We start from the raw sequence: 26,232 nt of genomic DNA, 5'->3' as shown, positions 1-26,232 counted from the left end.
TGCACTCAACCACCATGGCCTGTATGTATGCTCACCACGCAAGACTCCGTTGCTGAAGAAAAAACATGTTGAAGCTTGTTTAAAGTTTGCTGCACAACAATTGGACACACCTGTGAAATACTGGGAGAATATAGTCTGGTCAGATGAGACCAAAATTGAACTCTTTGGATGCCATAATACACACCATGTTTGGAGGAGAAATGGCACTGCACATCACCCCAAAAATACCATACCAACAGTGAAGTTTGGAGGTGAGAACATCAGGGTGTAGGGCTGTTTCTCAGCATACGGTACTGGCATACTTCATATAATTGAAGGAAGGATGATTGGAAAAATGTACCGAGACATTCTTGATAAAAATCTGCTGCCATCTACCAGGATGCTGAAGATGAAACGAGTGTGGACATTTCAGCAAGACAATGATCCCAAACACACAGCCAAGGACACTCTCAATTAGTTTCAAGTTAAAGAAAATAAAGCTGCTAGAATGGCCCAACCAATCACCTGACTTGAATCTAATTGAAAATCTATGGAAAAAACTAAAGATCATAGAAGTTCATAGAAGATGCCTACGTAACCTTCAAGACTCGAAGACTTTTTGTGTGGAAGAATGGGACAAAATCACACCTGAGCAATGCATGTGACTAGTTACTCCATACAGGAGACGTCTTGAAGCTGTCATTACCAACAATGGCTTTTGTATGAAGTATAAAATAAATGTCAGTAAGCGTGATCAATACTTTCTCCCTGTGTCATTGCACATTATTACACAGAACTTAATTTATGGACATCTATGGTTTGATTTCTTTGCATGCGTGGATTGCATGGGTTGTTGCTAACATTTGGTGAAACATTCATTACAATAGCCCCATTACAAATATATTTACTGAGAAAAATGTTGATGTGTTCAATACTTATTTTACCCCTGTGTATATATATTGTGGTAGGATCACTGGTAAAGTGGTCTGTGGCAGGGACATTTATCCCAGATTCCTGTCCTATGTGTTTAAAATCCTCAGGAGAAAGTCTGCAGTGTAGCAGGCTAGAGTCTCGGCTTTTTGAAAAACCGGTTTGGAACCTGGGGGTTGTGGGTGAGAGGAGAGGGAGGTCCACCCACGGCCACTCCAGGTTTTGGTTCTCGCAGCCTGGTAACAGGCTTGATTGGGTTCCCACCTGAGGGTGGCCAATATAAGCCTAGTGTGTTGGGGGCTGATTGTCTCACCTGGGAGAGCAGACAGGGAGTTTGCTCAGAGACACTTGAAAACCTAACTATAAGTGTTGTGCTGTGCTTTTGTTGCTGGTGAGGGCATTAGGCCCTGCCAGGTTCTGGTAGTGAGGGAACTACCTGTGAAGTTAGTGCCCCGACAGGGCTAGGATTTACGTTTATGTTTTCTTTGTGTTATTTCTGACATTGCACAATAAAGACTGGCGCGGACCAGCTTGTACTTGCATCCAGTCTGGCGTACTGTTTCCCAGCTGCTGTGTGTGAAAGGAAGAAGTCCTCTACCCAGGAGAGGGACCCCCTAACCTAACTGTGTCACAATATATATATATATATATATATATATACATATATATATATATATATATAAATAGTTTTTCTACCCCCAGTAGCTCCACCCACAGTTCCTGAACCTAATTTTACAGCCTTGGATGAAACAGTTTAATTTTCCAAACAAGGTAACTGTCACAATCTCAAGGCTGATAGTGTGGATGCTGACCTGTACTTGTGGGATTGACTAATACCCAGTACAGAGGCACGAAGTCTAAAGTGCCGGGGCTCTTCATCAGGCATCCTCGCAAGGAAGTTTGGGCTTCGTGGCGCCTGACACGCAGGTCTCAGTCCTCTGTCTAGGTGTCCTAGTATGGGGCTGGTAGGCACTTGACATGAGGCAGAATAAGGAACTGGAGACATGCTGAAGTATAGCAGTACTTCACAGTACTAACAGACAGAACTGAGGAATTGTTTAGATATTGAACAGATAAGACAGGATAGTAGTCAGTAATCAGAAATGTTGGAGCTAGGGATGTAATCTATTACTCTGGCACTTGTCAGTGCTCAGAGTCTTCATTTTATAGGGAGAAGATTAACATTTGGCACTGAGCGTGATGTTGCGTTTGCTGCATATTCCCCTTTAAATTACAAACAGGTCGGCACGTGCGCCCTTTGGGAGAGGGTGCAAGAGCATGGTCCTGTTTCTCGATGAAAAAAAAAGCCTGCAGTATCAGCGGTGGTACTGTAGTCTATCGCATGAAACTTCTGTACTACAGCTGAATACCCGCCCACATTGCAGCCTGGTGAGACCAGTGCAGCCAGACTTGGTTAATAAGCTCTGGGCCCCAGGAAGGTGTGACAGTAACCATATTCTGCAATGGATTGGAGTATGCCTGGATATGGTGATTCTGTATGCTTCCTTTATATTCTCTGACACATCTCCAAAAACAAGCCATGATGAATGCATCAGTTCTTAAACATACAGAGTGTGTGCAATGATCAGTTGCAAAAACTTTATTCCACTAAAGACATCACTGTGTAATGACATGAATTGGATACACACATCATCTCCTCTGTCAACACAAGGATTCCTTAAGCAGGAATTTAATTGATCACCTAGACTCGTGTACCTAAGCAATAGGGGTAAGCCATGGACACCTCTCTTTTTAGACTTTTGTGACAAAATACTTTTGAATAAACCTTGTATCTCATACAAATGTCACACTCCTTTGTTTCCAAAGCTTACTTGAGCATAGGGATGCCCACTGCTGCCTTCTCATATCTGTCCAACATTGCGCACCAGCATAAACATTGGTATCATTGACGCAGATTTGTTAGCCATGCAGCATATACGGCAAATCTGACTTGTGTCAAACACAGAATCTCTCCTGATATGCAGAGAGTTCTCATGCTGCGAAGGAGATTGCATTGTATAATTTATGTACACCCATGAAACGGCATTTAAACGGTTAGACGTGCCTGTATTTGCCACCCCCATTACCTCCGCCAAACGCTGACTACAGTACATGTCACTCACTTTGCAATTAAATCCTTTGTGCGAGCAATCGCTGCACTGCACAGTGTGGCTTACATGCATGCGCAATGGCAAACAATTGCTCAATCTGCGTAAATTACGGAATTTCGTATATCTCTGAATCAGGACCATAATGCGAGAGAAGTTGCGTGCGACCATTCTAAGAATAAAAACCTTTTTCAACTCATGTTATTGTTTGTCCAGATTCATAAACTTCCAATAAGTGAAGTTTTGTAAATACTGAGCTCCACAGAGCAGTAAAACAACTCAGGTATCAATAAAAGAGGATAACAATTATTTTTTTGAGACCTTATCAGTCGGTAGAAGGTACAAGAGCATGGTCTTGTTTCTCAATTAAGAAAAAGCCTGCCGTATCAGCAGTGCTATTGTAGTCTATCGAATGAAACTTCTGTCCAAGTTTTTTCACTATATTCACACATCGTTCTGCTTTCGAGAATGGATAAAGGATAGTCTTTTCGGAGCGTGTTCGCGCACTATGATACATACGCATGCACAATATACAACAATCGGCCGTTTTAGCAGATGCGATCCTTGCTGAATCAGGCCCTTTGCGGCGTCCGACGGGGAGGCTGCGGCCCCCTGGCTGGGTCACTAAGTACTAGCACTGGACCTTGAGAAATGGACAGGAGCTCGGAGTAGGAAGGAATCTGAGTAGGTTGCAGCTGAGGAAGAAGATAACATTTCATGTCAGATCCTAGCCATCTTCTTCATGAAAGCTAAATTTTAATTTTGAAGTAGATTGAGTGCCCCACAAAAAGAGAGTACCTATCTTTCTTCTTTCTCATGAAGTAAGAAGTAAGATTTTAAGCACTAATGGTAGTCTTAGAGTTTGGTGTGGGAAGGATGAAAAAAGATTTAAATGTATTAAGCGGTTTGGGGTTACAAGATTGAGCAGAAATGAGAGATTGGAAGTATGTTTGGCAGTGTCCTAGACAGTGGTGTAACTAGGGTATTTAGAGCCCAGAGCAAATTGAAAAAAATAAGAGAATCGGTATTCCTGCTCACTGGATTATATCTGACGGGGTATGCGGCACTTAGATATGAGGGTGCCAATCCCTCTGGGGTTAAATACAATAAACAATAATAATCTAATGCGCTCCCCCTGGTGCTGTACTGGTGTTGTCTACTGTATTTTAAGGAGTATATGACTGATGATTCTCGAGTAATATGTACAACACAGTGGGCGTAATACCATGTGACGTAGTGATGTGTCATACACACTATGGACTAGAGATAGTGAAAGTACACAGCATTTAATGTAGTAAAAACCACAACAAAATACAATAGGTTATACTGTTGCTAGTCAAAGTCACAATGGAGGTAACTAAAATATACCCTTGCAACCCAACTAATTTCCAAACAATACAATAACCAACTAGTCAATAAGGCTAAAGATAAAGTACAACAAGAAGCAAGAACACCTTTACTCCAGTACAAAAACAAGACTGATTTTAGAAATCAGGACATGAATGTAAATTTTATAACACAATTCACTCAACAGGCCAAACATGTCAAACACATTTTGAATAAACATTGGCATATTTTGCTAGAAGACCCTATTCTATAAGAGATCCTTCCACCTAAACCAACAGTGACATTCCGCAAAGCCCCAGACATAAAAAAGAAATCTGTACACAACCATATCCCACCAAAAACTATGAAACAGACGACTTTACTGGCATCAGCTACAGATCAAAATGGCTTCTATCACTGTGGATGCTGTAAAGCATGTCAAACAACGGGTCACAAAAGCACGAAACCCACCACTTCCATAATATCACCTAGTAACAAAAAAGAATTTATCATTAGAAATAGGATCACATGTAACACGCAAGGGGTAATTTACATCATAAAATGCCCATGTCCCAAATTTTATGTGGGAAGAACTATAAGACCCTTAAAAACACAGATCTGCGAGCACATACGAAATGTGCAAAAAGGATCACAAGACCACCCTCTTGCTAAACATTACAAAGAGATGCATCAATGCAGAACACAATACATTGAATTTTATGGTATAAAGCAAGTTCACAAAAACTGGAGGGGAGGAGATTACACTTCACTAATAATTAAAGAAGAATTAAAATGTATAATAGAATCTACTATACTAATAATGATGTACTTTAATCTAGTGTTGTTCCATTTACTAGTGCATCTATATCATGATTTAATTCGAACAATATCCCTGTCTATACAAGAGACAGATTAAGACCATCATTAGGTATGCAGACTATTGAATATCAATACTATTGAATACTTAAAACATGAGGACAATGAGAAATCTTGCTTAAATAAAAAAAAAAAAAAAATTCCATCAAGAATATCCCACCCAAAATGGCTGATTAACCTGTTCCATGCTGAACATCTTCAACAAAATGGCCACTTTGAAAGACCATTTGGAACAACTATACTGGATAGATGACAACAAGAACCAATCAAAGGTTACCTGTCCCTATAAATACAAGCAGGAACCAGCACATATGCTAACACACCCCCAGAGGAAGGCCTAAAGGGCTGAAACACGTTGGGACCCACACTCAGGCCCTCATTCAGAGGCGGTCGGAGGATGCAAGCGGTCGCTCAGAAACTGGGCGGCCGCTTGCATCCTGACGGGCCGCCTCTGTTTCGGTCGTTAGGCTGTGGGTTTACACCCACAGCTCTAACGACCACTAGGGTGATGGTCGCTCGCGACCATCGGGGCTTACGACGAGACCCAAGGGTAGGGTCTCCCTTGTCGTAAGCCCCGGAGAGCTTCTGGCTCTGTCAGAGCCGGAAGCTCTCCACTGACATCTCTAGTGATGTCAGTGGGGCCTCCCCCAAACGGTAGGCATTCCCATGGGAACGCCTCCGTTTGGGCTGCCACCCCCCCGGCCCGCCTTCCAAACGGGGCGAGCTGTCAATCAACATCGACAGCTCTCCCCCTTTGGAAAGAGACCCGCTACGACCGGCGCTGTCGGTCGTAGCGAGTCTCACGCATGCGCACGAGGGAGCCGGCTCCCTCGAGCGCATGCGCACTGGACAAACATCGAGGCGGCCGTGCGGTCTGAATGAAGCCCTCAATCTCCTGCATGATACTGAAATTTCCCTGAATTCCAAATCACGTGACCGCTACCTGCCCCTAGAGCGCGCTCTACCTGGAAGAACATAGGAGCCGGACGATCGGCGCTGCAATGCAGAGGAGACTGTTCCACTCAGGACGAGAGAAGGAGAGGAAGGCACAGCAGTAACGTGGCTCACCCCCCACCAGCAACACCGCAAAACCTGCTGTACCAACCACGGAGCTACACTCCAGGTTGACGCTAAGCGGACCACCAGGACCAGGTGTGCCGCTTGTTGCGTCCCTGGAGAGAAACCCGGCGAACTCCAGACAGCCTGAAACAGAGACTCCAATATACAGGTACCCCCGCCCTTGTGTTACCCCACACAGTGCGATCATCCTCTACATACCCATCGCTTCACTTGTTGAAGAAGTGACTGAAAAGGATCAACTCAGGTTGGGACGCCACCTGTTGACTTCCTCTACTATATCAGCATAACCACGTTACCAGTTTTACTTATCACGTGCATTGGGATTCACCTTCCATATTACTGTACCCATATTTTAGTTACCTCCATTGTGACTTTGACTAGCAACAGTATAACCTATTGTATTTTGTTGTGGTTTTTACTACATTAAATGCTGTGTACTTTCACTATCTCTAGTCCATAGTGTGTATGACACATCACTACGTCACATGGTATTATGCCCACTGTGTTGTACATATTACTCGAGAATCATCAGTCATATACTCCTTAAAATACAGTAGACAACACCAGTACAGCACCAGGGGGAGCGCATTAGATTATTATTGTTTATCAAATTGAAAAAAAGGAGCCCCAACTCCCCTATGTGTGCGCACCCCTTTTTCGTCACTCTGGGAACATTCCTTTCCATTCCATATACACTTTAATGCAGTGCCCCTTATACAGTCCCACCTATGCAGTGCCCCCAGTAGTGCCCCTTATACAGTACCCCCAGTATGCAATGCCCCCAGTAGTGGTCCCTCTTATGCAGGCCCCCAGTAGTGCCCCTTATACAGTACCCCCAGTAGTGCCCCTTATACAGTACCCCCAGTATGAAATGCCCCCGGTAGTGGTCCCTCTTATGCAGGCCCCCAGTAGTGCCCCTTATCCAGTACCCCCAGTAGTGGTCCCACTTATGCAGGCCCCCATCTGTGCCCCTTATACAGTGCCCCCAGTAGTGGTCCCTCTTATGCAGGCCCCCATTAGTGCCCCTTATACAGTGCTCCCCAATTGAGGTCCCTGTTATGCAGGCCCCCATTAGTGGTCCCCGTTATGCAGGCCCCCATTAGTGCCCCTTACACAGTGCACCCCCAGTAGTGGTCCCCCTTATGCAGGCCCCCGATAGAGATCACACAAACTAAACAAAATCACTTACCTGAATACCCGCTCCTGCTGCGCCCGCTGATGCTCCTCCGTCTCCGTCCTCGCACTTGGTCCTATGACGTCTCTCCCATCACCCACTGCAGGAGCCGGAAGGTGGAGCTCATGAGTGAGTTCCAGCCCGGCTCTTGCAGTGTTATCAACCAATTTATTATCATGTATATGTTATCCGTTTCTGTGAATCTATGTATGTATTTGTCCAGCACACAGACTGATATGCTGAATTTTGGGACATCATTGAAATGTCTCAGCACAGTAGGAGGGTGTGTTTTCTCCTTTTTTTCCCTCCCAGACACACCCACTTAAAGACGTCATAAAGACAAGGTATTTATGACACAAACCACTTTGAAACTCATTCACTCCTTGACGAAGACCCGAAGGGGTCGATAGTGATACGCGTAGAAGCGCAGCAAAGACTTCATTTCCTCATCAGAAGGAAAAAGACTGCCCCAGTCCGACTTCATTCTTAGGACCATTGTGAAGTTTATGCATGCCAACGTTGTTTTCCATTTTTTGAATCACCAATTCATTATATTATCTGGGTGCAGTTTTTCAATTAGAAAAATCAACATATTACTCTTCATATTGACTTACTGTTTTAGAGGTGTGGGACGCCACACCCCTATTTTTTGCTACCAACGACATCTAACATTTAGAAGATAGCAAGACTTTTTGTATTATAGTTAATGTGTTAAACTTGTTGTTCCATTTGCCCCTACCCCACTTTCTTAACATACACTTGATTGGAGTGTATTTTATTTTATACTGCAGACTTTATCCAGTAAAATCAATTAAATTACGATACCTTTGCTTATATGAGTTATTGTTTCATACCTCCCAACATTTGGAGTTCCAAAGGCAGGACCTCTATGCGCCAAAGGCGCGCACGCCCGACAAGGTGGTGTGGCCTGATCGTAAAGGGGGTGTGGTCTGATGACACCCCACCGTTTACATCACTAATGGGGAGTGCCCAGCATCTCCGAGATGCTGGGGCTGCCCCCGGGCTTCCCCCTGTACTGAGAATAGATGCTGTGCGCATGCACACAGCATGTATTCTTGCTCTGCATACCCGCTGCTCTGCATACCAGAGCAGCGGGTATGCAGAGCAAGAATGTGTATGCTTCCCCCCCACCACGGGATACTGCAGAAAAACGGGACTGTCCCGCTGAATGTGGGACAATTGGGAGGTATATTGTTTGTCCTGAGACACACACGAACTGTATTTTGATTGCATTCTTTACTATAGACCCAATTAAGTAAAAACGTGTGACATACTATATGATACCATCACTTGCATCAATCAATTTCAGGCACAATTTGTCATCCTATTAAAGCTTTTCATATGTTCCTTAAGGATTTGGGTATCCTTTTGACTTATTTGCTGCCCAACACTAAGAGAGCGCGAGGTAACCCATCTTCTAATATTAAAAAGAAAACAAATATCAGGCAGCACAGACGGTGTAATGGTTAGCATTACTGCCTCACTGAGGTTGTGGGTTCAATTCCTAACTGTGTGGAGTTTGTATATTCTCCCTGTGCTTGTGTGGGTTCCTCCGGGTACTCTGGTTTCCTCCCACACTCCAAAAATAACTGGTAGGGTAGGTTAATTGGCTTCCAACAAAAAATAAAACCCTAGTGTGTGTGAGCATGTGTATAGGGAATATAGGCCCTCATTCAGAGCCACTCGCTATTTGCGGTCGTTCGTTCTAAAACAAGGGGTGGCTATTCAAATGAACCGTTCGCTGTTTGCGGTCTGTTCACGCCTCTATGTCTGAACGAGCGAGCAAAACTTGCGTTCGTTTTTTGGAAAAATACGCCCCCTGGCCGCTCGCATCCAACGTCATGTCCGCTATTTATTAGATTAATCGAGTACATCGACAAGGGTATGAACTGCTCGCTATTCTTGTGGTTGGTGTTTGCTACCACAATTTTGCGAGCAGTTCTGCCTCTAAAATAACCCAGTGACGTGGTCAATGACGTTGCTGTTTTAAATATGCACACCCATAAAACGCCCGTTTTGACCTTTAAGCACGCCTGCGTTCTGATTTCCACTCCCCATTTTCAAGCACCTTCCCCTGTTACCACCCACATACACCTCTTTCTGTCACTCAAAATAGCAGGCATTCGCTATTTTGCGAGCACATGAATTTCGGCCGCACTGACTGGTTAGCGCATGTGTATAACGATCCGTACACATGCGCAGTTGGGCTAACATCGCTCGGAACGAACGAGCGGCCGCTTACGAGCGGCTCTGAATCAGGCCCATAGATTGTAATCTCCGATGTGACAGTGACTAATGTGAATGGCCAGATATTCTCTGGAAAGCACTGTGGAATATGTGTTTGCTATATAAATAACTGGTATTAAATACATAATATGAAATCTCCCACATGAACTAGACCAGGTTAAAAACTGTAAAATAATCATCAAAATGGTTTGGCACTTTGATTATGAAGGAAGGTTTAACTACATTTATTCTTAAATATAAATAATAAAAACACATGACTAAAATAAATCTACTATTTTGTGTTAACCCAGCTCAAACACGTTTTTTTTTTAAGTTTGTGTACAAAAAAAAAATGTATTTGTTTAATTAGTATAGGACATAGTGTACGTATGTAAAGCAATGAATGCACACCTCCAATCAATGAAATGGCATATTACAAGTGCTCTTTCACAGACAACCAATCGATGTACGCTTTACAACTGCCAATAGAAATGACAGAACATTTTCCAATCGGTGCGGCCGTTTCATGCGATTGTCAGGAAGTAATACGTGTGTGGCTGGTGTTATGTATCTTCCTGCTTAAGGCTGTAGCTACCAGGTGCAACTCTTTTATATTAGAACCCACGTTTTTACAGTCAGAATCGAATTTCTTTATAGATTTTTAATTCAACAGTTCCTACAGCTATAATTATAAGAAATGAGACTAGCAAGCGCTATATTTAATGGTTTATTAGTGCTGTTAGTAGCTTTAGGTATTAGCGATGTATTCTTCGTGTATGAAATGAACAGATGCAGTATGACCTACATGTTCGAGTATCCAGAGTATCAAGTAAGTTATCTGCTATGTGTATTTAATTTACAGAAAGGTTATTTTAAATTAATAATTTATAAACTTAGTTTTGTGAGTTTTACTGATCATTTGGAATGTATGTGTATTGTGGTTCTGGCAATCATTACTGGTACATGCTAAACGTTTTTTAATCCTTATTTCTGGAGATTAGAATAATGATTCATAAAATTATGGACCGTATTGTGTGCATGTTGTCTTCATCTGAATTATTAAGAAATTGTATTTATCACTCAAAACAAGAGCAGGTTTTTCTCCATTCTGTATGTAAACAATTTAAAGCTATAGAGCTTTATAAAATAATCCTACAACACACTGTTGCAATCTTATGTTTTATGCCCCCAAGTCAATTATACATTTGATAATAATATTAAAACCCCCTCCAAAATGAATATTGTCTATTACTGCTCATTGCAGCCATAGTAAATATTTTCAGCTATTTATGAAAAAAAGATCACTGGTCGACAGCAGATAAGTGTTACTGCTTGCCATTCAAGTACATTTTCTATAACTGCATCTACATGCAGGAGACAGGCCCACATGCTAATTGGAACTAGAGGCATGACCTGGGATTCCAGTTATGAATTACATTTTTTTTTTTTTTTTTTTTTTAAATCTAAACAATATATATATTTTTAATCACTATTAAAAAATGAAAATAAGCTTTTTATTTAATAATAAGGTCTTTTTTTTTCCTATGGGCATCTCCAGCAAACCCAATGCAGAGATCAGCCTTAAAAAAATATCTATTTTTGCACATTTTAGGGTTTTATGCCTTTTGATAAATAGGGTTGGATACGGAATCCCGGCGCTTATAAAGCTGGTAGTCAGAATCCTGGCAGTGTAATCCCGAAGATTTTAAATCCCTATGGGGCATGTGTATCAAAGCTTGATGTGAGATAAAATTGTGAGATATGTATCACCAGCTCCAAACTATAATTTCTTAAACACAGCCTGCAAAATGTAAGTTAGAAGCTGAATGGTTGGTGATAGATAGATATATATCTATCTATCTATCTATCTATCTATCTATCACAATTTTATCTTACATCAAGCTGTGATACATATGCCCCTATGTATGCTGGTAAGTATTGTGACCCTTCTCCTAAGCTTACCCCTACTTTTTCCGCAGACTAACCCTCCCCTTATGCAGCCTAACCCTAACTGCTAAACTCACCGTTGGGATCGCAACCGTTGGGATTGTGGAGCCAGGATTCTGACTGCTGACGGGATCCCAGTGCCGGGATTCTCATCAGCGGCATTCTGTGCGCCAGGATGCTGACTACATCCCTATAAATAGACCTTTATTCTAACTCATGGGTCAAAGTATCTTACAATTGAAGAGGCCGTGTTTATAACTGTTCTTTAAAATGCACTTAACACCAGGTTTTGTCAGCGCAGTATATTATTATTATCCTTTATTTATATGGCGCCACAAGGGTTCCGCAGCGCCTCACAAAGTACATTAACAAATGAGCAAACTCGTAAAACAGCGACTTAACAGTACAAGACAATACAGAATAAAAACATGGTATATAAACATTGCTGCAGCGATCATAACACTCAAAACAGCAGTAAGGCGTCAACTACCAAGTGTTAAGTGCCCTCGTGGAGAGTTTTGAATAGATGATCATATGAGTGAGGGAAGGAAAAGCACATAAGGGAAGAGGCCCTGCTCGTGAGAGCTTACATACTAGAGGGGGTGGTGGTGGTGTCGACACAGATAGGGTAGACAGTCATGAAGAAGCATGTGAGCAGCAGGTTAGGATGAGAGCTGGAAGGCTTTGAAGTAGTGAGTCTTGAGAGCCCGTTTCAAGATTTGTGGAGAGTCGGAGAGGGAGAAAGTACCAGAGGTAGGGAGCAGCACGGGCGAGATCTTGGAGGCAGGAGTGATCAATAAGCAGGAGAGGTGGGATGCATTTGTAGGAAAGGGAGTTAGATTAGTGTGATGTAGATGAACGTGTGGTGTAGTGATAGGGAGAGGAGGGTAGGTGCTCAGCTTAGTGGTTGGGTAGTAGGACCATTTTGGGGGAGAAAAGAATGAGGAGGGGTAACAGGAGAGGAGAAGGAGGGAAGCAGAGGGGAGAAATACAGACAGAGGAGGGGAGAGAAGGCAAGGAAGTGGAGGAGACTAGGGGGGGAGGATAGAGGTGGCAACGGGGCAGAATAAATGATTAGGTAGGCACTGAGTAAAGTGAGAATTTGAAGAAAACATGGTCAAGGTGTGGATGAGGTAAGAACAGTGTTTGTGTGAGAACGACAGTGTTGAAGGTTTTTCAAAAATGCTGGTGAAAGAACACTGTTGGTGAATGCGTATGCTTGATGTACAAAGTAGGCTTTTTTTTTAATTGAGGGGAATATATGTGATTTAAAGTGTTTTGAAAATGAGTAATAATAAAGAAGTTCAAAGTTGTGAGGCTAGGCAAAAGCAATGGTAAATCAGACCATATATGCAAGGTTTAGAGGTTACTTTGCATTGGAACAAATAAGAATTTAGATTTTTGTGAAAAAAGAGGCAGCACAAATAGTAGCAAGTATATGAAAGCCACCAATGATCAGCGGATTTGACTGATGGATTTAAATTGGCAACTGTAATGCTAAATCAGGCTTGTTTAGCATTTATTACAGTTGCCAATTTAAATATGCAGATATATCTGCAGATGATGGTTGTTCGTACACACTGAACAACCATCATCAATACATTGTAATGGAATGCCCCTTTAACAACAACCACAGATCTCATGACCAGTAAGTCCATTTTCTTAAACTAAAAATCCAATATAGTGTTCATTCTAGGTCCAGCATCGGGGCAGGGTGCCGGAGCGAAGAAAGAGCACTCTTAGCGCGTGCCCGAAAAGCGTCCGTAACCATTAGAAAAGGGGACGTGTCTTTAAGACACCCCCCTTTTCATCACTCTTGGAGACGTGCCAACACTTAGACATGCTGGCCTGCTCTCCCCTCTCTGTGAATAGATGCCGTGCGCATGCACACTAGTTCCGGATTAACAATGGTGCAGGTGGAGTTTCAGCTCCAGGTCCTTCCATCAAAACAGGCCCACAGCATCTGTTGTGCTGCTGTAGGCAAGATTTTTTTTTCCTGTTACAGTAGCCTGCCAATGGCTGTCCGAGACCCCGCTCCCTGAGGCCGTGCCCCCATATGCGGGCCGCAACCCCCCACAGTCCCCCCTTCACCAATTGGGGCTTAATTAAAGGTGCCTCTGCAATTAGTGACTGCTCCACTATTGTTTTTTTTTGCCTGGATAGGACTAATCACAGCAGAGCCTGCACAGCTCTGCTTCCTGGATCTCCTCTTTTCCACTTAGTCCCCTCCCATGATGACTCTGCAGTAGTTTGTACAGCCTGTAACGGAATCGTTATGTAATGCCGGCTATCTGGATGCCTCCTGTCTAAATACCAACTACGGCATCCCGATGGTTGGGTAAGTATACTTGCCCTCCTCCCTTCTTCTAGCCTAACCCGCACCCTAACCCTCCTCGTTAGTGCCTAATCCTAACCCTCCCCCTTCATGCCTAACCCCCCCAAAACCTAACGCTAACCCCGCTACACTACCTAACCCGCCCACCCTGCGGCTAACGCTAAGGGCACCCTGGACTTACCTGGTTCGGGCTGCCGTCCTTCTGTGTTCCGGCGTTGAGATTTTAAGTCTCTTGTCGGGCTTCCCCTGTAGTGATTGAAACCGGCGGCCGCCGGTCTCATAACTACATCCCACCTGTAACTACTGATGGATGAACACACTAATCTTCAGTAAAGTGGTGATTCTGGCCCTGATTCAGAGCCAGACGCTCTGATAGAGCGCTCGCTCTGAATCACGGCCGTCCCTTCTCCTTTTTGGAGCGGCCTCCTGGCCGCTCGCATAGCTGTGGGTGACCACCCACAGCTATAGCGAGTGGCCAAAATGATGGTCGCGATGGTTAAGACCATCGCGACCATCGGGCTTGCGACGAGACCCTGCGGTAGGCTCTCGCTGCCGCAAGCCCTGGAATGCTTTTGGCTCTATCAGAGCCAAAAGCTCTCCCACTGACATCACTAATGATGTCAGTGGGGCCGGCCCCAGATGGTAGGCGTTCCCATGGGAACGCCTCCGTCTGGGCAGCCACGCCCCCCGGCACGCCCACCAAAGGGGGCGTGCTGTCAATCACCATCGACAGCACACCCCCTTTGGTGCGAGACCCATAACGACGGCTTGGCCGTCGTTATTTGGGTCTCGCGCATGCGCACGACGGAGCCGACTCCGTCATGCGCATGCGCACTTGGGCAACATCGACCCGCTTGCCAGCGCTCGCGAGCGGGTCTGAATCAGGCCCTCTGTTTCAACAATCCAGATTCCAGTACCAATTAAATCCGGTATAAATGTATGTATATATAATGTGTGTGAGATATCTATCTCTCTATCTCTCTATTTGCCTACTCTCCCAAGATGGTCAGGAACCTCCCGAAAATTGAGTAGCGATCCCATCATCGTGGCCCCGCCCTCGGCTGCTGTAGTGGGGTCTTGGGCGCGATGATGTGATGGCGCAGTCACGCCCCACATCACGCTTCCCTGCTTCTGCCACCTCCCGGAAGAGGCAGCCAGATTATCAGCAACCCCTATATACAGGGCCGGCTCTAGGGGTGTTCGACTAGTGCGGTCGCATAGGGGTGCCACCCATAGAGGGCACACCCCTCCCCAACATCCCAATTTCAGCGAGACAGTACGGCCCACGGGTGGAACAGCGGGACAGAATTGGCCCGCGGGTGGTCATATCGGGAGGTTGGGGACCCCCACCGCCGCAGCTGTGCGACGGTGCCGGAACCCCGGAGTGTGAATGGATGCCGCGCATGCCCGCGGCATCCATTCACTGACAGCAGAGGGCTGGGGGAAGCCCAGCCAGTGACGGAGGGCTGGGCTTTACCCCCAGCCTGACGTTATTTGGAGGTGTGCCATGCGGGCATGGCTCCAAAAAACGTCACGGAGGGGGCGTGGCCTATGGAAATGACATCACCCCCACAATTTTGGTTACAGGGCACTATGTACCGGGCCGGCACAGGGCGTTCAGACCCCTGGAGCCGGCTATGTATGTATGTATGTATATATATATATATATATATATATATATATATATATATATATATATATATATATATATATATATATACACATACATATATTTAAAACTATCTGGAGTACCCGGCGTTGCCTGGGATTTAAAGAATGTTTGTTTACACATCATCCTCCAACACACCTCTCCTGAGGCAGGCCTCACGAAAAGTGTGACAAACTTCCCCATCCACAGTCCTAAGGTCTTCGAAGGAAGTAGGACCTGTAACGGTGTAAAGCAAACTTCAGAGATAGAAGCATTCAAAATTTGTCAGATGCACAGTGTAAACACGGGCAAGAACTTCTGTTGCTCTGATACCAGGATGACCATCTACACCGACTCTCTGTTTTCTGCGCAGAAAAACTTTGGGAGAAGCATTCCATGTGTAATATTTTGGTAGCTCATAGTACAGCAGGGTCCTTGCAAAGTCATCATTTTGACACAGTTGGAAGAAAGAAGTAAATGTTGTTGTGTAATTTGGTATAGTCAGAGAGCTGAGAATGCTGGCAAAGCCTGCTAAAGCTCTCTTCGATAGTAAACATTAAGATCGTGACAACACAAAACGTTTGCTCCGAGACCCTACCCATATGCCGTGAGACTCCACAATGAGCGTCCAGCAAAAATTGTGGTTTTAAATTAATTAAAAATTAACAGTAATTTCGATTTAAAAATTTTTTAGTTGCCTCCACCGTGTTTTAATACGCTCGTATGTAAAATGTCACGATCTTCGCTTGTAAACTGTGGATTTGTATAGAAAGACAGAAGGACAAACTTTCGGTTTTATATAGTAGATATTAGATTTATCTACACTTATGAGAGAGAACTTGCTTTTGCTGAAGGTGTACTATATGAATAAACCCATTGGGATGGAAGAACTCGTATGACTTTATAAAGGAACGTAATCATATTTCTTTATATATGGTCTGTTAGTAAGCGCTGGAGGGACGGTTACTCTGTTTTCTTTCTGTTAGCATTGTTTGGAGGTTGGGGGAAGCCTCATTTAGAGCATCCACCCTAGGCTGTTATATTCCGCATTAGGAATTGTCCACATTTCCTTATTTCAATTGTTTGCTATAATTGACCACCTCATGTGTGAGATGCGTGCAGTTTAGCGTTTATCCGTGCACTGCTGAAGCGGGTTGGTCTCAGAGGTTTATTCTGTCTCTCTATATACCTCTCCCTTGGGTTTGGCATACAGCGCACTCTATATCCTACCATCACCCCTCCGGGGCAGGCCAGTTGATCCAGAGTCCATATTGCTGTAGCAATTTTGCGTATTTATGTATTGTGTGTGTGACTGTATGCTAGCTGCTGTGTGTTCAAAACTGTCAGGTACAACTATCACTGTGTTTCTCCTCATCCCTCTGTAGTGTGTGGGGTGGTTCATTGATAGAAAGTCACATTGCATTAATATTGTATACCTTATACCATTTATACATTTTGTCATGTCTAAATGTATAGGTGATGATGGGAGCCCTCCAGTGCTTCTATCCTGTAAGTCCTGTTCTGCAGGCCTGTCTGACCAGGATATTAACCAGAATGGGTTCTGTAATGACTGTTGCAAACAGTTATCGAATATATCTGGTGCACCTGCACCAGCACCAGAGTAATCTACAATGACTATCACACCTGAGGTTTTGTCTAATAGGTAAAGCCACAGAGGTTCGGGCGCCAGCTGCTGTAATGCCTCATGCTATGGAGTACTCACAGCAGGTACATCATCCTGTGTTTGCCCCCCATGAATCCCTGGTGGGTTAATGTGTCTGCTCACTCTAGCAAGAGTATACTACCATCGTCAGCTCTCCATAGGTGGATAAACCAGTGATAGTAAAGAAGCAGCAAATTAGGTTCTCGTTATGTGTTGCCTCAGGAATCAGACTCTTCCTCCTCATCAGATAATGAGTCTCAGAGTTCTAGGTCGGTTTCAGTGAAAGAAGACATCAATCCCTTATGGATGTTCCCTGTCTAGTAAGAGCGGTGAGATCTGTCCTCAATATAAAGCAGTGATCGCGGTGAGCGACAAAATTTGTGGGTCCCAGGGACCCACCACTTTAAAAAAATGGGGTCCTACCTGACCATGTCTGGGTCCCATCATAATTTATGCTTTAGAGCTTCCCATATGCCTCAGAACTCCCCACATCCCCACATGCCCCTAAAATGCAGATCTGATACCCCCAACAGCATCAGATATCCCCACAAGCCCCTTAAATGCATGTTTTAATGCCTCCATGATCTTTCAGGTAATATGACTTTCCCCCTTGTGCAGTGCCCCCAGAAGCAGTCCCCCTGTGCAGTGCTCCCAGGAGAGGTCCCCCTGTGCAGTGCCCCCCGTATGCCTGTCAGACCACCTATGCAGTCCAGTGAAGGTATCTGCCCCCCTAATAGGTGTGAGTGACCTGGGCATTAGGCCCAGGCCACTAAAGGGCAAATAGGTGGGCCCTTTGGTGACCTGGGCCTAATGCCCAAGTCACACACCTATTTGGGGGGCATATACCTTCAATTGGGTCTAATGCCCCCTATGTTGCCCGGGCCTTGTGCCCGCCTAGAGACCCACAGGCCTATTGTCTGAATTTATCCCTCGGGCCTAGTGCCCGACAACCCTGGTGGTCTAGGAAGGAGTAAAATACTGGTGGCCCAAGGCCACCTACCGGTATGGTGGAAGAGGCTGCGGGGGGGAGCTTCGTTAGCTCTTTTGCTTTCCTCTCCCGCAGTCCTCTTCGGTCCTCAGCTTCAGTCTTCTGCCGCTGGCCCTTCCTGGCCAACGGCACTGCCTCTTCCTTCTTGATCACACCGTCTTCTGGCCTCTTGCGCGCCCGCCGGAACTGTTGCCGCGCCGCTCTTCTCTTCGGGATGTCTTCACTCCTCCCCTCCGCCGACGGACTAAACGCGTTCCCGCTCAGCAGCGTCTATTCAAGACGCCGCGAGTGGGCGGGGCTATGACGCGACGAGCCGCGATTGGCTCGTCACGTCTGCCTCCTATTGGCTGCTGGACCGCGAGCCAAAAGCTCGCGGCCGGTGCCAAACCACTGCCGCCGCTACTTGGCTTCCGGGCAGCGAGCTCCGCTCAGCTCGCGCCCAGAGCCAAGCTACTCCCGCTGCCACAGGTGGAAGGGACCAGACGGTCCCTTAACCAGGTACCCGCCGCGGTGGCTTACCCGGCACTGGGAATAAACACTGTCCCAGCACCGGGCACGGACGCTGTGCCGATGCTGGGATCAGACACTTGATCCCAGCACGGCTTTCCACAGCAGCAGCAAATGAGAGTCTATCTGACTCTCATTGGCTGCTCTAACAGACAGCGTTGTGTCTGTTACTGCAGGGGGACGCGCTGTGCTACAGCCAGCTGTCAGGGATTGGCCACAGCGCAGCGGGGACCTGGGGACTTTAAAAAAGTGAGTCCCCAGTCCCCGATATGGGGTAAAATACGCGCTATAGCGCGTATTTGCGAACACTGATAGAGGAAGAGGAGGTTGCTCTGATATCTAAGAAGGTAATCTTTAGACGTCCGGTGGTGACTAAGGATTATTTCCCTCAGTCGGGGCAATTGACAAAACTCATGTCTGAGCATGGGATACTCCTAGTAAGCATTTTCATGCCACAAGGAATGTAACCTCTCGGTACCCATTTGTACCAGGGGCGTGTAATAAATGGGAGGTTCCCCCAATGATAGATGCTCACTTAACATGATTATTAAGGAGCGCTACGTTACCTATTCCTGCAGCATCCTCTTTAAAAGCGTTGACGGATAGAAAGCTTGATAATCACTTGAAATCAATGTTTTCACTATCTGGGGCTATTACCAGACCAGCTACGGCTGTAACCTGGGTGCCCAAGGCTATGGAGGATTGGACGAGGTCTCTGGAGGAGACTATAGTAGATCCAACAAAAGAACAGTCTCCTCTAGGCCAGATGCAGGAAGCGGCTATGTATTTGGGGGAAGCAGGGATTGACGCAGGCATGCTGGCTTCTAGGGTTTCTGCTAACTCGGTGGCAGCCCAAAGAACCCTTTGGCTAAAAACCTGGAAAGGGTGTAAAAAGGCTCTGGAGTCTTTGCCTTTCACAGGGAAGGTACTGTTTGGACCAGGGTTGGATGACATATTGACCTTATTGGCAACACCGAAGTCTGCTGAATTGCCATCTACGTCTACTTCTAGAAAGTAGTCATCATCCCGGTCCTTTTGTTCACAGAGTAGGACAAAGAAACAGTCCTCAGCCAGACAGGGTTAGTCTCACAAAAAACCGTAGGCCAAGAAATCTTGGTCAACCAAGCGCATGGCCACTAAGCCAGACGGTAAGCCTACTGTCTGATGGGGCGGGCCTCCTAAGGCATCCCCCTCAGAGGTTTGTTCTCACAAACCTTCCTGCAGAACCGGTCAGAGTTTCGGCCTACCGGGAGTCTGTTGGGGCCCTCCTGGAGTCAAAGTCTCTGTTTCTGTGATGCAACAGGAAAAAGGTTATTACTCTAATTTTATTGAGTCTAAAATCCAATGGGTCGCACTGCCCTATCCTGAATCTAAAATCTCTCAACAGATTCATCAAGGTGTTAAAATTATATATGGAAACTCTCCGGTCAATTATGCTGGTGATGGAGCCTGGACATACAAGATTCATAGCTGCATATCCCGATTGCAAGATCCCACCAGGCCTTTCGGTTCACGGTGGATCAGCAACACTACTAGTTTCAGGCTTTACCCTTCAGTTTGCTACAGCCCCTTGATTGTTTACCAAATAATGGCAGTCATGACAGCATGTCTCAGGCGACAGGGCGTCAGGATACTGCCATATCTAGATGACCTCCTGATATTGGCACAGTCTCAGGAGATGTTACAATGTCATCTACGAATGACCATTGTCTGCCTACAGGAGCACGGCTGGGTGATCAACTGGAAAAAATCTTTTCTTTCTCCAACTCGGCGGATGGTGCACTTGGGGAAGCTGCTAGACTCTCTGGTACAGAGGATTCTTCTACCAGAGGACAAGATTGTAGCACTACAATCTCGTGTGCACAATCTACTGGCCAAGCAAACAGTGTCAGTTCACTTGGCTATGCAGATACTGGGCTCCATGGTAGCCACATTCGACATGTTGGCTTATGCCCAGTTTAATTCCAGGTCCCTACAGCTGTGGATCCTGGCCCAGTGGGATGGTCAACATCGTCGGATAAAGCATCAGATGACTCGCACCTCACCAGAGGTTTGGCTCTCCCTTGCCTGGTGGCTGGAGATGACTCATTTGGACAAGGGTCGTCCATTATGGATACCGGAATGGGTACTCCTCACTACGGACGCAAGTCTGTGAGGATGGGGAGCAGTGATGGGTCGTCACACCTTTTAGGGAAGGTGGACAGACCAGGAAAGTCTCCGACCAATAAATATATATTTCTTCGGGTTCCATAGGGTCCGCAGGAATTACCTTGGGATATATAGTTGGACGGCATCCATTGCCCCAAACAGCAAAGCTTTGGAGCTCCCAACATGCACTGGTCCTCCTCCTTATATAACCCACCCCCAGCCACAGGCATTGTTTTTTTTGTTTGGTGCATGGTTAGAGCACCTGTTATAACAACAGGATTGCTAGGCAGTCCTAGGCTTTTTTCTTTTATGTTTTACCTTAAGTTTATGAATCTTTTTTTTTATATAGTTAACGGTACTCCCGCCGGTAATAACGCTCTACTGCGGCTCCATCTACCTCGACGATGCACCAGATCCCTGTATTGCCCTGAGTGTTTTAGGCTGGCCTCAGCATGGCTTAGCTGGCGGCTGGAAGACGCTGAGGTCCGGATGCGGTCGGGGAATCTGAGATGTCAGGTAAGGATTCTCTTCGTGGAGTCATGCGCGAGCTGTCCCCAGCCTCTGGTGTTGAGACGCATCAGAGGCCGCTGCATGTGAAAATTGTACTCGTAACACAAACTATTCATCACCACGGTGGTCGGGGCCTTATAGTCTGTTGCCGGGGATGGGTGGCAGGATGCACTGGTCTGCATCTTGTCACTTTGCAGCGTACCCGGCCGTCAATAGACGCAGCTATGGGGAGATTGGCGCCCCCCCCGGCCGCTCCTCCCCCCGCCCCCCCCCCCCCAAGACGCTAGCTTCTAGTTTCCGGCTAAGGGATTCCAGCATCTGGTATAAATGACCTCCTTGTGCATGGGAACCGCACAGTTTAGCGTTTGTTCAGCGGCTGCAGCGGAGTTCTCAGAGGTTTGGATCCGTCCCTCCTGTATACCTCTCCCTTGTCTTTGGTATATAATGTACTCTGTATCCTACCTTCCCCCGCCGGGGGTTTGGTTAGTTAATTGAGTACACATTGCTGGTGCCATTGTGCATTTTTTAACACTCTATATCCTACTAATCCCTCTGGGGCTGGTTAGTTGATTCAGAGTCCATATTGCCATAGCAAAAGTGCGTATCTATGCATTGTATACGACTATAAATGCTAGCTACTGTATGTACACTGCCTGTTTGCAGGTTTATTATCACTGTGTTTCTCCTCATCTCCTTGAATGTGTGTGGGGTGTTTTCATGAAAGTCGCATTGCATTTGTACTGTGTACCTTATACCATTTTTACATGTGTAAGGGAAGAAGGAGCATGTAAGCCCTGTGTTGCAGGCTTTTCTGAGCAGGTTGTTAACTAGGATGGATGGTGTAAGTACTGTTCTAACAGCTACTTTGTCTCTGCTACACCTGCACCAGCACTAGAGCCACCTGTGTGGCCACTTGGTTTTCAGATTTTGTTGCACGTAGTGGACAAAAGCCGCAGGAGCACAGGCTCTGGCTGCAGTGCCTCATGCCATGAGGTGTTCACAGCATTTGTGCCCTATGTATATGCCCCATATGAATTCCTGTTGGGGTTATTCTACTGCTCACTCTAAATCAGAGTATGCCGCTGTCTATAGCCTCTCCGAAGACAGATGGGTAGCGGGGGAGCAGGGGCATAGGATTAGTCACCCATGACTTGGCCTCCTCATCAGACTCTGGTATGGGGAGTAATGGGTCTGTCTCGGTGAAAGACCATTAGTCCTAGTGGATATCTCCTCTCTGAAAGAGCGGAGACTGTCCTCAAATGATGAGGTTGAGGAGGTTTCTTGGACGTCTAGACGTCCAATCTTTAGACGTCAGGAGGTGAATAAGAGTTATTGTTCTTAATCTGGGTGCTGACGAATCTCAGGTATAAACTCGATACCCATGTTGTTTCACCAGGGTAACAAGTGAGAGTTCTCCAAAGATGCTCTTGTAACAGCAGGAGCTCTAAACTATCCATTCCTGCAGTATCCTCTTTAAGATTTTACAGATAGAAGACTTAAGGGTGTTTTTTGGCTAGAGCCACTTCCAGACCAGCTACGGCTGTGGCCTGGGTGGCCGGAGCTATGGAGGATTGGATAGGGTCTCTGGGAGTAACCAGGGTATAGCAGTTTATCTCAGTGGATGAGAGAGTAACTGTGTATATGGGGGTAGCGGCAGACCGTAGACCACTAGGACTAGAGGATTTTACAGCGGACGAGCCCAAGATATCTGGGTTGTCAAGGCGCCCTGCTTTCAAGACAGATAGTAGACTACTGCTAATGAGGTGTAAGTCCTGTGCTGAAGGCTGGCCTGAGCAGGTTGTTAACTAGGGTGGAGTGTATAGTTCTATGGAAAGTTACTTCATGTCTCCGGTGTACCTGTACCAGCACTAGAGCCACCTGTGTGGCCGCTTGGTCTCAGACTTTGTCGCACTTAGTGGACGAAAGCCGCAGAAGCACGGGCTCTGGCATCAGTGCCTCATGCTGCGAGGTGTTAACAGCATTTATGTCCTTCTATGTAGATGCCCCTCATGAATTCCTTGCAGTTCACTCAGGCCTGGTATCACAGATGCCTGGGTGTGAGAGCTGGCTCTCTGGGTTATGCTATCTTGTTCCAGAGGCGGCATCCTCAGAGGTTGTGTACACGACCTTTCCTGCAGACCCGGTCAGAGCCTCAGCCTACCGGGAGTCTATTGGGGCCCTCCTAGGGTACAGGAGTTATAGTCCCTGTGACACAACAGGGAAGGGGTTATTTTTTGTATTTGTTTTTAAACAAACAAAAAAAAGCCCAAGATCTAAGGTAACAGATTCGTCCAGGTGTCCAAATTCCACTTTACGGCAATTAGGCTGGCAATGGAGCCTTGAGACTTCATATATCTCATTGGATAGACAGGATTTATTTTGGCATCTCCTAATTGCAAAATCCCACCAAGCCTTTGTCAGGTTGGCAGTAGATCAGCAACATTACCAAGTTCAGGCTCTACCCTTTGGTCTATCCACAGCCCTTCGGGTGTTTACCAAGCAGTCTTGACTGCTTCTATCAGTGGAGTTAGGATACTGCCATATCTAGACGACCTCCTGAGATATGCATTCTCAGGAGAGGTTCCAATAGCATCTACGGATGACTATTGCTGGTTTACAGGAGCACGGCTGGGTAATCAATTGGGAAAATAGGTCGTCACTTTTCCCAACTCAGCAGAGGGTGCACTGCGGACAGGGGTTTTGTCTACCAGAGGACAAAATTGTAACACTACAGACTTGTGTGCACAATCTACCTTGCAGGCAAATAGTGCCAGTTCACTTGGTTATGCAGACGCTGGGCTCTATGGCAGCCACGTTCGACATTGTAACTTAGGCCCAATTCAACTCCAGGTCCCTGCAGCTGTGTATCTTGGATCAGTGGGATGATCTGTATCATCGGACAAAATGCCAGATGGGTTGCATCTCACCAGAGGTTCGCCTCTTCCTAGCCTGGTGGCTGGAGACAACTCATTTTTAAACAAGGGTCGTCCACTATGGGTCCCGGAGTGGATACTCTTCACCACAGACGCAAGTCTGCGAGTATAGGGAGCAGTGACAGGTCATCATACCTTTCAAGGAGGTGGAACAATGCCGGAAAGTCACCTACCAATAAATATATTGGAGCTTCGGGCAGTACTCAAGGTACTCATACTGGCACATGGCAGACAGCAGTGGCCTACATGATCAAAGAGGCACATGAAGTCCGGCAGCTATGGAAGAAGTGGCAAGGATTCTGCTATGGGCAGAATGCCATCTTCCAGCGGTCTCTGCAAGTGTCCAGGTGTTCTCAACTGGGAAGCGGACTTCCTAGGTTGCTAAGACATACACAACAGAGAATGGGCTCTTCATCCGGAGGTGTTTTAACTCCTGGGGACAGGTGGGGGATTCCAGATAGACCTCATGGCATTACCTCACAACCACAGGTTCCCCAGGTATGGGTCCAGGGACCCCTCAGCCGCCTTTGTGGACGTTCTGGTGGTGAGATGGAACTTCAGGTTGGCATACCTGTTTCCTCCAATCTGCCTTCTCTCAAGAGTTGTCACAAAATTCAAGCAGGAGGGCGGCAGGATCATACTAATGGCTCCTGCCTGGGCCAGGTGGCATTGTTTCTCAGATCCAACTCGTCTATCCATAGACAGTCCATTTTCATTGACTCTATGACAGGTTCTGCTAATACAGGGTCCCTGCCTATACCAGAGTTTACCTCGGCTGGCCTTGACGGCATAGCCTTTAAATCTTCTGTCTTAAAGGCCAAGGGGTTTTTTCCTTCAGTGATAAAGATGATGCTGAGAGCAAGGAAGTCTGCTTCAGATTGCATCTATCACAGGGTTTGGCAGTAATTTTTTCTTTGGTGTTACCATATAAAATATGGCCCTAACATGTTCAAGGTATCAAGTATACGCTGTTTTTTTTTTTTTTTTTGTTCCATGCTGAATGAGACTTAGGTCTTCGCCTGGGTCTTCAGAGTCCAAGTTTCGGCTTTGGCTGGTTTGATCTCAGCGCAAGATGCTCCTCTGCCGGATGTTAGAACATTCTTACAGGGGGTTCTGCGACTGCAACCTTCATTTCTCCCACCGGTGGCACCGTGGGATTTGTCTTTGGTTCACAGGGCACTACAGATGCATCCCTTTGAACCCTTGGATAAAGTGGACTTGAGGTGGCTGATGGCGAACACTTTTTTCTCCTGGCCATCTCTCGCAGCGTGTCTGACTTGGCAGCACTGTCATGTCGCTCTCCCTATTTTGCATTTAATCAAAATAGAGCTGTCCTCCGTACAAAGGCGGGCTACCTCCCAAGGGTTGTGCCCGTTTTCATATAAATTAGGAAATTGTAGCACAGCATTTTAAGTCTTCAGACCTGTCTACAGATGAAGCTTCCCTGGATGTGGTTTGAGCTCTTCGTATCTATGGGGAGCAGACCAACTCCATCAGGTAATCTGTTTCTCTCTTTGTGTTTTATTTGTATCACAAAAGAGGTTGGCCAGCGAACCAACAGCCTTGGCTCACTGATTCTGTATGGCCATTTCTTAGGCCTAAACACAGGCTGATCTCCCTGTTCCTAAACAAGAGGACAGCACATTCCACTCGGTCCATGGGACCATTGTGGGCGGTAAGACAGGGCGCCTCGGCGGAATGACTCCGCAAGGCAGCCTCTTGGTCTTCCATTAATATGTTATCAAATCTATGCTTTTGATACGTATGCCTCTCAGGATGCTTCTTTTGGGCGGCAGATTCTCTTTCAGGAGCGTCCCCACCCCTAGAGGACTG

At 46.1% G+C, this 26,232-nt stretch overlaps 1 protein-coding gene across 2 annotated transcripts in view; it reads left to right on the top strand.

The window, feature by feature from the left end:
- Positions 1–10,249: 10,249 nt before the first annotated feature.
- PGAP1 (post-GPI attachment to proteins inositol deacylase 1) overlaps positions 10,250–26,232 on the top strand; it is a 707,270-nt gene continuing 691,287 nt past the window's right edge. For both annotated transcript variants that reach the window (XM_088456228.1, XM_088456226.1), the window contains exon 1: positions 10,250–10,549. In XM_088456228.1, coding sequence (XP_088312354.1) covers positions 10,418–10,549 — 132 coding nt within the window. In that variant the 5' untranslated portion in view covers positions 10,250–10,417. The remainder of the gene's footprint in view (positions 10,550–26,232) is intronic.

Source organism: Taudactylus pleione, unplaced genomic scaffold, assembly GCF_031769625.1.
Source record: "Taudactylus pleione unplaced genomic scaffold, aTauple2 ptg000690l, whole genome shotgun sequence".
In the NCBI taxonomy this organism is placed as follows: Eukaryota; Metazoa; Chordata; class Amphibia; order Anura; family Myobatrachidae; genus Taudactylus; species Taudactylus pleione.
Note: the sequence above shows the minus strand (reverse complement) of the source record. Positions and strands in the feature narration are given on the sequence as shown.